Here is a 15,074-nt window from a genome sequence, read left to right as displayed (position 1 = left end):
TACCAACCAAACCATTAGGCACCTTAGTTCTCATCCATCTTTTGAAGTGTTCAAACCTTGTGATGTGTTTTCAATACATACATGAAGCATTAGCAATGAAAATTTTCTTCCTAAATGCACTTAATTTCATTCATCTCATGGAATAATGTATTGTGAAATTAGTAAAAGATGGGATACTTCATTTGCAGGCTATTTTCAAATAACAATAATATAGTATTTACAATTGTCTCAAAATTGTAGTATGCATAATCAAGTAAAATAATACTAACAAATTAATAGTTTTATGATAGGAAGTTGGCTGCTCTAACTTTGATTGGTGGCCAATATCTCATCCCAGCCCCATGGAAAGTTAAGAAAAATTATGTAACATATTTGCTTATTTCTTTAATAATTGATCAATAAGGTCGAGTCAATTAATCCCTTTTAGGGTTGAATTTAAGTAGTTAAAATTTATTTTGAGCGATCAAAATTAGTTAAGTAGTTCATAATATTATTTTTCAATCAACTGATTAAAAAATTATAATACAATCTCCATTTTGATAATGACATTTATTAATTTTGCTTTTTTACATATAGTTTAATCTGTGCAAGGATTGTGCAACTCTCAAAAAATGGAGGCGAATGATTATGAGCCTATAATACAACTAAATGCAATAATCTACTTGTGACACTAGCCATCCTTTATTTGTTATCATGGTTCATACTTAGTTTTAATAGGCCCACTTAAGAGGACATATTTTTATGCATAGCACATGAGGAAAATAGATGTGGTTTCAATTTTTGACGTGTATAGTTATCATGAAAAAAGTAAAATGGCTCGTCAAATTTTATTGTTTTAGAAAAAATTCGCAGCCAATTTGTATCTTTTTTGTTGCCTTTTCTGTTTAGCAGTGTAATAGCTCCATTTCAATTGAGTATTTTTTAAGTCACCCTACCATATCTTCAATCTATATTTGTACCTATAATTTTTAATTTGATTTTTTCTTAATTCAACCAAATATGATTTGTTTTCTTTGGTTTTCTCAAGAATGAAGTTGAATATTGTGGTATACCATAGGAGCCACCTTGTTATAAATAAATATACTAGAATAAGTGAATAACCCAGCATGCTCCTTTTTTTTTTTTTTCTTTTTTGAGCCTCGCTTATTTTAGGTAAATATATAAAATAACCCAGCATTCTCCACTCCAAAGACAAGAAAATCAGCCGGCTTAATTTCTTTTCCCCTTTAAAAAATGGACCATAGAAACCAACATGAGGTCGCCCGCAGACAACAAGCCGACCAGAACCGCGTGCGGCTGTGCGCTTAAAATATTTACAGCGGACCCCTAAAACCACGTGCCGCTCCACATTCGGTACGCGGGCTTTGTCCGAAGGCAAATGAGCCGCCAAAATCCCTCTCGCGGGCGCTCTCAAAATATTCGAAAATTCGAATCCAAAAGATCAAAAAAAAAAAGATTTCCCCTCCCGATTCGAATCCCCAGTCGAGACCCAGCTAAAATTCCTCCTTACCTCCTCTCAACCCTCGCCGCTTCTCTCTCTCTCTCTCTCTCTCTCTCTCCCCCCCCCCCCTCCCTTGCTCTCAGATCTTCTTCCAGATCTTTGGTTTACGGTAGGAGATCTCGGTATCTCTCGTGTCCCTCTGAAAGATCGGCGAGTCCAGGTACTTATAACTCTCCATCTCTGAAAAAAATAGATTTTTAAGCTCAGGAGTTCTATATTGTGTTGATTTGGGGACAACCTTGTTGTGAGTTTCAGATACAAATCCCCTATTGCTTGTTTTCTTCTTGTTCTGATTCTATTTTGGTCCTTCCATTGGTAATCAAAAGGTTCCGATATCTGTTCCTTTCTAATTTTTCTCGAATTTTAGCTCAACTAATTGACTAATTGCAAAGCTGTTACTTCTGATGAAATTCTTTTTTTTTTAATGCGAATATGGTGCTTTTGCAGTGAATTAATGAGTTCCCCATCATCATTTTTGGTCCCCTCGTATTACCCATCTGGAATTTGTTAGTTTTTGGTTCAAAAGTTTGGATCTTGGAAACTGTCACGAGCTTTGCCCCGATGGTTTTCTTGCTTTCCGGCAAGCACCGATCTTTCCGAGTTTTAGGAGAGTCAAGCGATCAATTATGGTGAGGGAACTCCGGGTCGAGTCCTTTTACTCGCGACTCCGTGACGCTGCCTTGGCCTCGTCTTCCTCCCCTCTGCTGATATTCCCATCAGCATCGGATGCCGACTCCCTCTGCGCCCTCAAGATTGTAACCCATGTCCTCTCGTCTGATTCCATTCGTTACTCTGTGTACCCCGTCTCCTCCTTCAGTGACATTGAAAAGGTTGGTGGCCTCAATCTTCGCTCCTCCGATCAGCCCATCTCTCTGGTCCTCATTAATTGGGGCTGCCACCGCGACCTCCGCCAGATCCTGAATCTTGGAACCAAGGCTCGTGCCTTTGTCATTGATAGCCACCGGCCTATCCACCTTCACAACCTCAGTGAGCAGAATCATCAGGTGGTTGTTCTCTTCACTCAGGAGGATGAGCACCAGGCTGATCTAGCTTATGATTTCGATGTCTCTGCTCTGGCTAATGCGTCTGATCTGAACAGTGATGATGAGATCGATGAGAATTCTGATAGCGAAGAAGACAGTAATAGTGAGAATGAGGAGGAGGAAGATGGAGGGAATAGGAAACGACGGAGGGTCTCTCAAGGGTTGGAAGAAGATCCAGTTAGGCTCTTTGGGAAGCTGAAATCAGAGTACTACAAGTTAGGAACTTTCCATGGAAGGCCTTCTGGTTGTCTGATGTTTGAGTTAGCTCATTCTATAAGAAAGAACACCAATGAATTACTTTGGTTAGCTTGTGTCTCCCTCACTGATCAGTTCGTACATGAGAGGCTAACAAATGAGAGGTATCAAGCAGGAGTGATGGAACTTGAACAGCATATAAACAGCTCGGGCAATCTGGATGCTATCAGCTCAGTGACACTCAAGGATGGTACAAAGATCCAGGCACCAGAAAATTCTCGAATTGCCTATGAAGATGAACCACGGCTTATGTTACTGAGGGAGTGGAACTTGTTTGATTCGATGCTTTGCTCTTCTTATATAGCTACCAAGTTGAAGACTTGGAGTGACAATGGTTTGAAAAAGCTAAAGCTTCTTCTGGCCAGAATGGGCTTCCCTCTAGTGGACTGCCAGAAGAAATTTCAGTACATGAGCATGGAAGTGAAGCAGAAAATGAAGGATGAGTTTGACCGGTTCTTGCCTGAGTATGGGCTAACAGAGTTCTACTACCGTAGCTTCTTGAGAATACATGGTTACTGCTCGAAAGTGTCAGCTGCTGATGTAGTGTATGGGGTCACAGCATTGCTTGAAGCATTTGTGAAAGAAAAGGATTCTTCAGCTGCTGAGCAATTTTGGGTTGCTTACTCTGCTTTGTCCTTGAACAATATTGATCAGCTTAGAAAGGGAATGCAGACTGCAATTGAGATACAGAGGGCCATTCTTAGGCAAGGGAGCTCTGCAATAACTAAAACTGGGTTCATTAGAAGTGGCAGAAAATTTCGCTGGGTAAAGCTTGAAGATCCAGTGGACACCAGGCAGTTGGGTCATCCTCAGGCTCTTACCAAGTTCTGCTATTTTCTGATGGATGCTTTGAAGGAAAGAGGTGCAAAGATGAAGCCTCTGATATGTGCTTGCTTGTCTAAAGAGCCTGACAAGGTTCTGATTGTTGGTGTATGTGGCAAGCCACGGCTTGGTGCTATCCAGGGTAATGCATTTGGAATGGCTTTTAGAATGGCAGCTGAGGAAACTGGAGCGGAGTATTTTCATGAGTTGTTTGAGTCTTCTTGGATAGTTTTGGATACTGTGGCTGTAAGTTCTTTTATGATTAGATTGACTGAGAAGCTCTGATGTAATACTACTCCAATTTGTAGCATGTTATTGATATTAGAGGTCTAATTGAATATCCAATTCTTTTCTATGTTGCGTTGAAATTCAATTTATAAACCAACATATTCTGAAGAACTTGTTTTTCCATACTTCATTTTTTCCTCTAGTGTCAGTTGGGGGTAGCAAGAAAACTGTATGATCAGATGCCTTAGCCAGTTTGTTTTATTTATTTATTTTTTGTTTTCCTGATTATTTCCCCAAGCACTCATATGTTTGAAATATAGGAATAAAGAAAAGGTGTTTCATTTTAGCTGCTTTAGAAATTCATATTGTCTGGATGAAATAGTCCCGACAAGCCTTTTACTTGCTTGAGCTTGCTTGGTCAGAGAGTTTGGCAAGGATGTCAGTGCTGTTGAAGGATAAGAAGGACAGGCATATGCTAGACTAATTGGATATGCTCGCATTTCATTGATGAGAGGTTGAAGCAAAGTTCTATCTTCTTGTATTGCTTTGTCATGCTGTTGAGAAGGTATGGAGGTTCCTGTCTAAACTTATGTGATGTTATTTGATTTAATTTTGGCACTGCTATTAGCTTCCCCTAGTGCTTCCTCTTTTTCCTCAGTACAAATTAAACTTCGACTGCAAGATTGTTACTTTTTTCCTTCATTTTTTTCTATTGATAGTGGGTTTTCTTTCATAATTATTTTCATTTTCTTTCAGCTCTCAGTGTGATGCTTGCATAGTTGTCTGCTTTTCTTTCAGTTATCTATTTGGGACCACACAACCACAATAGTTGAAGATACTCTGCATCTCTATTGGTTAGATGGCCTGATGAATCTTGCTTCTTTTTGAGAAAATTTGAACTGAAATTACTAAATAAATGCAGGTAACTCTCGTAGCGAGCATTCATAGAACAAATTTGTGAAGTGGAGAATAAATTTGAATTTCTATATAATTGGTCTTCACTCTCTCTTGTGAGTCTTGGTGTAATGGTAAGGTTGCTCCATTTTTGACATGGAAGTCACGGGTTTAGAACATGAAAATAACCTCTCTACACATGGGAGTAAGGTTGCATAAATCTGTCATTTTCTAGACCAAGGTTCGCCATCTCGATACCTATACCATCCTATTATACTGTCCATATGCCTAGATATGGTGTCTAGTTCGGCATACCATATCGTTACACCCCTCATATCATGCACCGGTTTGGTACTGGTATGGTATAGTGCAGTTGGTATGTATCGGTACTGACTGGTACGACAACCCTAGATCCTGCAATGGTGGGAGCCTTGTGCACTAGGCTGCCTTTTTTGGATCTTCACTTCCTCTTCATTTTAGTCTAGACATGCTACTCATTGGACCACTCACGGTTAAGATATATATTCTTTTTGTTAGATATTGAATTTTATGGATTTCCTTGTGCATAAATGTCTCTTTTGTATTGAATTCCTTGCAATGATTTTGATTTCTTTGTTTTTTTTTGCTTTTTTGAGAATTCATGACTACAACTAGTAAGCAGCAAGAGAATTGTCAATTTGTCATGGACAAGTAGAACCTTATTCAGTTTTCATAGTTTAGGTAAGGCTATGATGCATATTACAAAAGAATATGCAATGTCTCTTGAAACAGCTTCAGCATCCTCTTTGATTTTTTTGTTAATTAGTCTTTGTGAGACAGAAGCTGTAATATTATCTCACCAATTTACACCAATGGCAGACTTTGTGCTTTTGTTTTCCTTTTCTTTCTTTTTTAGTATTATTCTAGTTGTTCAAATCAACTATATAATTATGTTGATGGCTAAAAAAGAACAGGGTTTATGATATGAAATTGTGATGAGCAATCATATTTACGTTCAGAGAGAGAGAGAGACAGAGAGAGAGGTTTAAGGTTAATGTTGATTTGTTAGGACTTAGGAATCAAGGGGTCATGAATGTAAAGTTTTCATGCTTATGCTCATGTATGATCAGTAAGTTTAACAACTGATTTAAATTTATTAGTCCTGGTAGTTTAGATATAAATTGTGCAGTCTCAAAACATAGGGCAACAAAGATAAGCACTTGATTCTATATGCTTTAAAGTTTAAACTATCACATCACTAGATCCCCTATCCTCAGGTTCTTGGAAAGATACAACTTCTCATTCTGTATCAAAAAGTTCAAATTGGTTGTTAAGGTTTGTACTCAAGTATATGTTGGTATTTAGAGTTAAACCCTTGAAGCAAGAAGTGTGGGATATATGTTTAATACTGTGATCTATCTGCTGGAAAGTTTGGCTTTATGTTTAAATTTATCTCCCTCTTGTTAACAGTTTGGTTTGATAATTTTATGTGCAGGTCTCTCACAGATGGGTCCTAGCAATTAAATACTGGGGTATAAATATTAATATGCTCATAACAGGCCTTAGGATGGACAGCTTTATTGAAAATTAATGCTTCCCTTCTCCATTTCCAAAATTAAGCTTGATGGATGATGAAGTATTTACTCTTGATGCTTGTTGGCTTCAAAATATTCATAGCATTTGTGTTCCTTTTACATCTCCTTATCATTCTATTCTCACATATAGAATGGATTTCAATAATGAATGGATTCTTTCTGAACTGGCTATCGTAGAGAGTAGAGACTAATGGTTGAAGGTCTGCATTCGAGAACCTTGGGAATGACTTAACGTGGAGAATCTGCTCAATTTTTATATTTCTTCTTTTTTTCTTGTTTCAGTAAAAGTTTTGCTCACATTTGATGCTTAGGTTTTGCCATCCAGTGTGGTTCCTTAAGTCTTTTGTCTCCCCTCATCCTCACTCCCTAGAACAGTTCTAATTGTTTCGATCATGCTGATAAAGTCATCTTTTAACGGTTTTTCATGTATGTTCAATAAAGGATTAGGCCTTTTGGCAAATTATGGAATTGAACAAATGCAAATCTTGGAGTGATCTATGCTTATTGGACTAAGCAATTGTGCTCCACAATTGACTTGAATTATATCTTCTGGTCGGAAACGATAAAATGATATGTTTAGTCTTCCATGTCTATGTCTTCCATTTTTTCTGAAATATATATGCTTGGTTGGTTCAGCCAGACCTTTTGTATCCTGTTCTTAATAAAAGCCTTGAATTATTTACTAAATGTTGTTATAGGAGAAAATATCATCTAATGACTGTTGAGCTGGCTGTTCTTTAGATTCTTGTAGTTTCCCTTACTACTGCTATTTTTGGAGGTTATAATTATAATTGCTGGATGATTTGGTTGCAAATTGAAATGGTGCTTATTATCGAGTCCATTTGATTAGGTAGGCATGAGATTTCTTTTAGCGTGTCATTTGCTTATATAGATATACAAGGCATAATCAATTGATGAAGCATAGTATGCTTGTCTTTTATCTTTCCATTGGAGTGCATCATACCAGTAGGAATATTTAGCCTAAGAGAGTCATTTGCATTATGAAATGTCTGATGAGTGGAAAAGGATGTAATTGTCAAATGATCGGGGCTTCTTCTGGTTCAATTGGTCAATAATTTTTTTTTCTATACTTCTATTCTTGTCTTGTTTTCTAAATCCTCTTGTCTGAGACTTGCCACCCTTTTGTGCCACTTATTGTGCCAAGTTCAAAGCAGTAACTTATAGCGCAGTGGTATTTTAACATATCCTTCAAGTCTTAATTCACTTACTGGGACATTACATTTATCCTGTGCTGAAGGTTTGGATATAGTGAATAGTGAAAGCTTTATTTCCATAACTTAAAACATGTCTTAGCCAAACTTAATTGTTACGAACCTTGTAAATACCTTTTCTATTGAGTAGAATTGCTTTGTTTTACAATATTGGTTCCTTCATGAGATTTAAGGTAAGCACCTTCTTCATTTGCTGAACCATTCTATTTCATTCAAACTGATTGATATGCACATTCCATTCTACTAAATTGTTTAATCATAGTCCTAATCATAATCATCTAGCCTTTTCTCAACTTTTTGTTGTTGGCTTCACCAAGTATTCTTATCTAAGGCCACCTTCGATATCATTCTGTATTTCTCCATGTCCTTTCTCACAATCTCCATTCATGTTAATTTAGTTCTTCCTTTTTTTCTTACAACCTTCAGAACAAACTAAGTTGTATAACAACAATAAAATAAATATTGGCTAATAGTGATATTTGGATGTATTTGGTTGCATATAAGTGGACTAGGAACTCATGTAAGTTAATGTAAAAGACCTATTTTTAGGCATTTGGAAGTAAGTCAACTAACCAATATCAACTAAAGGTTTTGCCTCTCACTTCCATGAAGCGACTTCAACAAAATTTTTGAAGTCAACCTAGCTATTTAGTGTTTTATAATTTTTCCTGTTGATACTTGATCATGATTTGTTGGCAATGCATATAGTTAACCAAGGTTCACCATCTTAATACCAAATGTTGTATCAGTACCATGCTGGTACAGTTTGGTATGTAGGTTGGTTTTATGCATTGAGACTTGCACGCCCCTTATATTGAGTCTTGGTTTGATACCAGTATAGTATAGCATGTCCAGCACATGATGGTACGCATTGGTATGGTGAGCCTTGTAGTTAGCCATAGCCAAACAACGTTATCATGTTTGCCCACAATTGACCATGTGGTCCATGTCAGTTCCATATACATCTGCTTTACAAAATATCTAGAACTAAAACTCATCCTGAAGATTATCCTGAACTCACTTCCAACACTTCGTGCACAACTAATAAAAAGTTATCATATGTGTAACTAAGAGGCAATTTGTAGATAATATAGGTAATAAATCAATATTACTATGTCAAGGAAATAGTAGGGACAATAAGGAAAAGTTCCTCATAACAGAGGGCAATTTACTGCAGATAATGATATCAAGCAAGGAGAAAGAATGAAGAAATTTACTACATAAAAGATACGGATCAGATATTACCTATGCAGGAGTTAGTGTTTTTAGTCCTATTCTGAATGGTTAACTGCTTAGAAATCACACAGTTAAGGAATGGCTATATAATCAACCTACTTCAAGCTTCTTGCAGTGCTTGCTTTGGGATGATGCTATGACATCAATGTTAGCGGATTGAATTAATCATTCTGCTAGGGCCTTTCACTAGTCACCACTTCAAAGTTTTCTGTAAAGTGAAATGAAAAATTCAACCAATTACTAACTTAAGCTCAGTTGAGGCTATGTTTGTTTCTTCTTCTTTTGGAGAATGGTGCGGTAGAGCAACTCATAAGATTTTATGGTTGCCTCGATTATGACGCTTAAATTTCTGTGTATAAGAACCTTTATTTTAGCAAGAGAACTCTGTAATTTGACTATGGTTTCATGTAACGTATTTCCTATATGAGCTAAAAGCTTGAAGCTTTTCAGATATTACCCAATCTACTACATTGGTGTTTTTGGATTTTCTTGATTGTACTCTAGAATTGTTTTTACTTCTGAGTCATTCACGGTTCTTTGTGATGAACTTGTCAATTAGAAAGTGGTTGTTTGTCACTTGAAGTCCTAATTATTCTTTAGGAGCTCCTATCCCGGATATTGTTCCAAGCTTCAGGTTTAACCCGATCTTTTCATAAGACTTGTCAATAGATGATTCCATTCTTCCTGTTTCAACAATCCAATTATTGAACATAGTTGCATGGGCAAGATAATCTCTGCCACAACCAATTTTTTTAAAATATATTAAGTGATCTCCTAATACTTCCTAAAATGCAAAAAGGAAAAAAAGAATTGTTCAATCTTGAAAATTTAGATTAAGATGATTAAATTTTATTCTGGCAGGAAGACAAATATATTTACAAAAGAAATCTGAAGAAAACATATAAGGAGGCTAGCCATTATTGTTTGATGGACAAAGTATTGACAAGAAATCTGAAGAAAAAACATATTAGGAGGTTAGCCATTATTGTTTGATGGACTAAGTATTGACAAGAAATCTGAAGAAAAAACATGTAAGGAGGCTAGCCATTATTGTTTGATGGATTAAGTATTGACAAGAAATCTGAAGAAAAAACATGTAAGGAGGCTGGCTATTATTGAAGTGATTTGATGCATGGAAATGGAGAATCTTCTTTGTTGCTCTCTTTTAATTTCTTCAGTTGATAAAAACCCACAAGATATAGTAGATTTTTGACATATATATGTAAGAGATCATGGAATATCCCAATTACATGTCTAGGAGTGGAGAATTTGGACAGGTGTATGCTTGAAGATGCTAATGCCTCCGTTGTTGTCGATAGTAAGGTGGGAGAGAGGTTACTATCTTTGAGTAAGTAACCATGTAGTATTTGCAGGATATGGAAACCTTGAAACTAACTTAGGTGTTTGATGCATTTCCCTTCGAATAGGGCAGCCAAAGTCAAATACTTTCTTGTGAATATGGATGAGGGTGACCATTTTGACCTGCATTGCTTGCTTTATCAATGTGTAGCTAAATGCTTGACTAAGTCTGATTCTTGGGTCCCACTCACTGGCCAATGACAGCAGCAGCAAAAGCACCAGCTGCGGATTTTTCTTACTTTGCTGCTGCTTTAAATGCTGCTTGCTTCTACACATACTGAGCATATCTTTACCTTTGGTTTGGGAAGGCTGCAAGATAAGATGTCCTTCGTTCGTTAAATGGAGAGGAAGAAGGTCTGTCCAAGGACAGAGGAATACAAATGACCTGAAAAACCTCTCATGTGGCTAAAAATTTAAAAGCTATTAGGTTAGTTGTCTAAGTGAAATTGTATGTACATAAACTGAAAAGCAAGCAGCTTGAAATATAATTATCTTGTATATTTAGGCTTCTAGGTGAATTGCACATAGAGCCATGTGTGTTCTTCAACATGTCTGCCCACACTACTAGCTAGCTAACTAGCTATTTTGATTGATTAAACTAATAAAAGGTGGTACTCATGACCCAATGGTGATGCATATTTTAGAGTAAGATATAGAGGTAAGATATATAGGGGAGAATGGAAAAATTGCGTACGAGCAAAATGATGGGAACCTCAAAATAAGAATGTAAGCTTTAAGTTTGAATGCAAAGGTTGGCAATTAAATATGTATGTTTTAGGTAGAATTGGGGGTGGAAGATGATCAGAAAGTCATTTTCAAGTGAAACATATATCAGAAAGAAAGGGACTGGCTTTTAACTGTTCTATTGTGTAGGCTACAATCCAGGAGTCACTGGAGTCTTTTTCTTTTCAAATGCAGCACAAAATAAGTGCTACCCTTCGGCCGATACAGATTTGCAGCAGCAGTAAAATAAGTGCTTGGAACTTGAAAAACTGAAAATGTGGCATGTTTTCAGCCTTATGTTTATATGAAGGCAATTAACCTGGCAGCTGGGGGTATGCACCAACAACTAAGTGGTTGTGACATATTATCACTCCAATGAGAAGTTAGTGAGAATTTTCTTATATAAATAGTAAGTTATAAAGTTTATTTTCTTCCTTTCCTTTCATTAAATTCCGTGAAAAGGATGTATAGTGGACCAGAGGAGAGCGTGAAAGATAACTCCAGTAAGATTCTCTTCAACACAAAGCTCATAGTAAATTTCATTAACTAGGATATACTAATGTTGGAATGGTATATACTTGTTTCACATATCTAGTAGCAGAGAACATAGCTCGAAAAAAATTAATTTCCTGATTAGACTGTAATGACATGAACTACTGGAGAACAAAGTTGCATGAAGGATATCTTCCTCTAATTATCCTTATCTTAGTTGTTCAGTAGCACCCCTAGTGTGCACAAAATGGAATTATTTGTACCGAGACTTTTCCTTTGCAACAAGTTGCTATCAGTGACCATACTTATTTTTTTGTCAACACCCTTGTGCATTAGTATTGGGTTTATTGGGTTATCTTAGTTCTCGCGCAACTCAATTTATCCTTGATTATGATCTGTAGTATTGGTTTATCTTCTTTCTTACACAAGTCCATATATCCTTGATCGTGATCCCACATATGATGTCGTAATATTTTCTTCCATTGGCGTCCCACATGCTTAACCCAAGGTTACAGCCATAAAGCTGGCACTAAATACCATGGATATGATATGTTGCACTTTGTTTCTCAGTATTCACATTCTTCTCCAGTTGTTTTAGCTGTGCAAAGTGGTTAGTATAGATTTATAGAAAAGGAATCTAAATAGGAACAGTGTGATGGCTGCCTTTGTACCTAAAGGAAAGGTTTGCATGCACAACAAGAAATTCATGAAGGAAATTACCATGGTCTTCATGCCCTGCCATGCCATTGCATCATCTGTTTTTAGTTTGATATGATCCATCTTAGTTTGTGAAAGATTACATTGACTCAATATGAAGATTATGCACTAATTATGGGAAAAAAAGGGAAGATGGGCACACAACCAGCACACTTAAAATAAGGTTCTCTCCCTCTTGGCAAACAAATTTTTCCCCAAAAAAAGAGGAAGCTTCACTCACAATTAAGTTGGTAAATGGATTTGCTCAAAAGATAGATCTGTGAAAATAGCATAATGGAAATTTCAATCCTAGCCTATCTCTTCAGCAGTACCTGAATTCACTTGGCTCCTCTCCCTTCTTTTTCCCAGCCTCCTTTCTCTTGCATGCTAGCCATGCCAAAAAGCTCTTATGGGCAATAAAAAGAGTTGCAAGCCCCATCTTCTCCCTCCACAAAGAAAAGTCTCCAAAATAGAGGCACAGCCACTCTTTGCTCATTTGGATGGGGGGATCATTTAACCAATCCTTATTTCTTGCATGGCTATTAATACTCTCTTCATCCCCATCCACAAGCCATCTCCACTGCAAAACCTTTCAAAAGAAGGCAGCCCAACCCCGACACACACCACACACATGCAGATGCTTCTTTATTTCAAAGGAAGGCTAAACTTTTAACTTCAATTAAATTCTGGCCATGTCTAACCGGATTTCAATTACGTAACCATCAACATGACCATAGAGAGACCCACATCTATGGTGGAGTCTTTTTCCATGGAGCCACCTACGGTTATTGGGAAAGCTGGAGAGATTGGGTTCTCTCTTATTTGGTTTTGACCTATGAATGGCCGCCGACATTAATAGATCTTTTACTGCTAATTTTTGTTACATGCCCCAAGATCCGTTTGTCAGACCCCAGGATATGTCCCAGAACTGAGGAGGAAGTGGATGGACACCACTCTACCATCCCCCTCCAATTCCCTTTGCGAAGATCGTGTGCAATCTTTAGCCAAAGACAGAGATGTGGCATTCAGTGACATCGAGCACTTGCATAAAGAATGTTATCATGATTCGAAGATGCAGAAAATTATGAAAGATTAAGACTTGAATAATAGATTTTATTTCTAATAATTCATAGAACACAGCTTCACATTTTTACTATCAACTTCTTCTTCTTCTTCTGTCTCTAAATATTCTTAAGTGCTAGTAACAGTAATCAGCCACCAGGCGGCTAATGCATCGATCTTGTCTTCATCTTATGCATGGCTGGTAGAGACAAGATAAGAACTATTGGAGCATAGCACCTGAGCAGCAATCAGCAGATAGCTCCATGAGATCTACTTGTCCTGTTGCCTCCTCGAGCAGCCACTTCTCCAACAAAGACAGGGGAGCGTGCTGTCCGCTGTCCAGTGTCTGCCTGGCTTCAGCATCAGCTACTGGGGACTGCGGCCCATAGAATGTTGAGTCAACGCATGATTTCTCCCAGGGATTGCCGCTCGAGTTTTCGAATGAGAGGAATAACTCAACCTCTTCATGTGGAATACGATCACAATATCCTTGATCATCCATAACTTGTCCCCCTTCAATATAAGCTTGGGGAATAGGATCGCCACATTCTCGACCACTCTTAGCATGTCCCACTTCAGGATGTGCTTGGTTAAAAGCATTGCTGCTGCTGCTGCTGAAGGCATTGATGCTTTGATGTTGTTTATCTTGAGCTGGCTTGAAATTAGCCTTTGGACAGGATCTCATCCACCCTTCTAGGAGTCTTGAAATGTTTTCGGCGCTCGAGGCATAGGTGGAAGAGCTATGGCTGGACCTGGGGAGAGGGAAGTGGATGGTGGAGATATCTGAATTCCTGGTCTCACTGTTGTAGCCTTTGGCTATAAGCTCATGGCAGGTAATGGTTGAATCAGATGGAGCCATGTAGCTGCCAATTGTTGTTTGATCCTTCTTGATCTTCTTCTTCAGGTGGGTGTTCCAGTAGTTCTTGATATCATTATCTGTTCTCCGAGGAAGGTAAGAAGCAATGGCTGCCCACCTGCAGAGAGATACAATTAGGAAGAAACACAAGGAGAAGACATACTTAGTTTAGCAACTTGCCTTTCTTTGAGCAAAGCTTCTAGCCTAAATTAATTATTGCTTTCCAAAAATATATCTATATATGTAATGTCTTGCAGAACTATGTTGTCCTTGTGAAAATTCATGAATATTTCATGAGTGACTAAGAAAGCCACCATATTGAAGAAAAACACTTTATATGCTGAATGAAGGATTTTATATGTAGCTATAAATTGATTGATAAATTTCAGAAAGAAGAATAAGAATTACCTGTTACCTAGCAAAGCTTGTAGATGGATGATCATTTCTTCTTCATGCGGGGTGAAGTTTCCACGCTTAATTCCCGGCCGGAGGTAGTTAGTCCATCTCAGTCGGCAACTCTTACTACATCTCATCAAACCTAGAATCAAATAATACAAAGTTTAACATGACAATAGAAGGAACTATTTATTGCTCTTCAGCAGTGAACAAAGCCAACTGCGAGGAACTCCAGGGAACACTCCCAGTTCCAAATCAGACAGAAAACCAAGACAAGTAGATACCAGGAGAGGAAATGGAGAAACTCGGCACTTTACCAGTGTTTGTAGGTACTGATTTCCAGTTCCCAGGTCCATGTTCTTGAATGTAGGAGATCAAGATGATGTCTTCTTCTGGAGTCCAGGGACCTTTCTTAATGTCAACCTTATCGCAGCATGGAGGCCTTCCCATGGCTAGCTATCTCACAACAACTACCCTCTCTCCTCTTTCTCTTCTCTACTTTTCTTTCTCTGCCCCCTCCAAGTGTCTCATGAGCATGTGAGTGCTCATTTATAGGACGACTAGAACAGGGTGATCTTTTTTTTCACCTATCATCTACCTCTCTGACTCATTTCCTCTCCTTTCCTCTTCTTATACCAAGCCAGCTGGGTTCTGTATTCCTTTCTCTTTTATTTCCGTGGGTCACATGAATCAACAAACTCTTCC

At 37.8% G+C, this 15,074-nt stretch overlaps 2 protein-coding genes across 2 annotated transcripts; one reads left to right on the top strand and one right to left on the bottom strand.

The window, feature by feature from the left end:
• The first annotated feature begins 1,566 nt into the window (after positions 1–1,566).
• LOC103709084 (cell division control protein 45 homolog) lies at positions 1,567–3,989 on the top strand. Its single transcript, XM_039124842.1, has 2 exons — positions 1,567–1,661; positions 1,949–3,989. The coding sequence occupies exon 2, from the start codon at positions 2,128–2,130 to the stop codon at positions 3,904–3,906; it is 1,779 nt and encodes a 592-aa protein (XP_038980770.1). The 5' UTR covers positions 1,567–1,661; positions 1,949–2,127; the 3' UTR covers positions 3,907–3,989.
• A 9,153-nt stretch (positions 3,990–13,142) lies between these two features.
• Positions 13,143–14,929, bottom strand: LOC103709082 (transcription factor MYB60). The gene is made up of 3 exons (XM_008794273.4): positions 14,687–14,929; positions 14,382–14,511; positions 13,143–14,091 (listed from the first exon to the last, which is right to left on the bottom strand). Exons 1-3 carry the CDS (start codon positions 14,817–14,819, stop codon positions 13,338–13,340), a joined length of 1,017 nt encoding a protein of 338 aa, XP_008792495.2. The 5' UTR covers positions 14,820–14,929; the 3' UTR covers positions 13,143–13,337.
• Positions 14,930–15,074: the final 145 nt, after the last annotated feature.

This window comes from Phoenix dactylifera, chromosome 3, assembly GCF_009389715.1.
Source record: "Phoenix dactylifera cultivar Barhee BC4 chromosome 3, palm_55x_up_171113_PBpolish2nd_filt_p, whole genome shotgun sequence".
Lineage (NCBI taxonomy): Eukaryota > Viridiplantae > Streptophyta > Magnoliopsida > Arecales > Arecaceae > Phoenix > Phoenix dactylifera.
The sequence above is the reverse complement of the archived record's forward strand: the minus strand, read 5'-3'. Positions and strand labels throughout refer to the sequence as shown.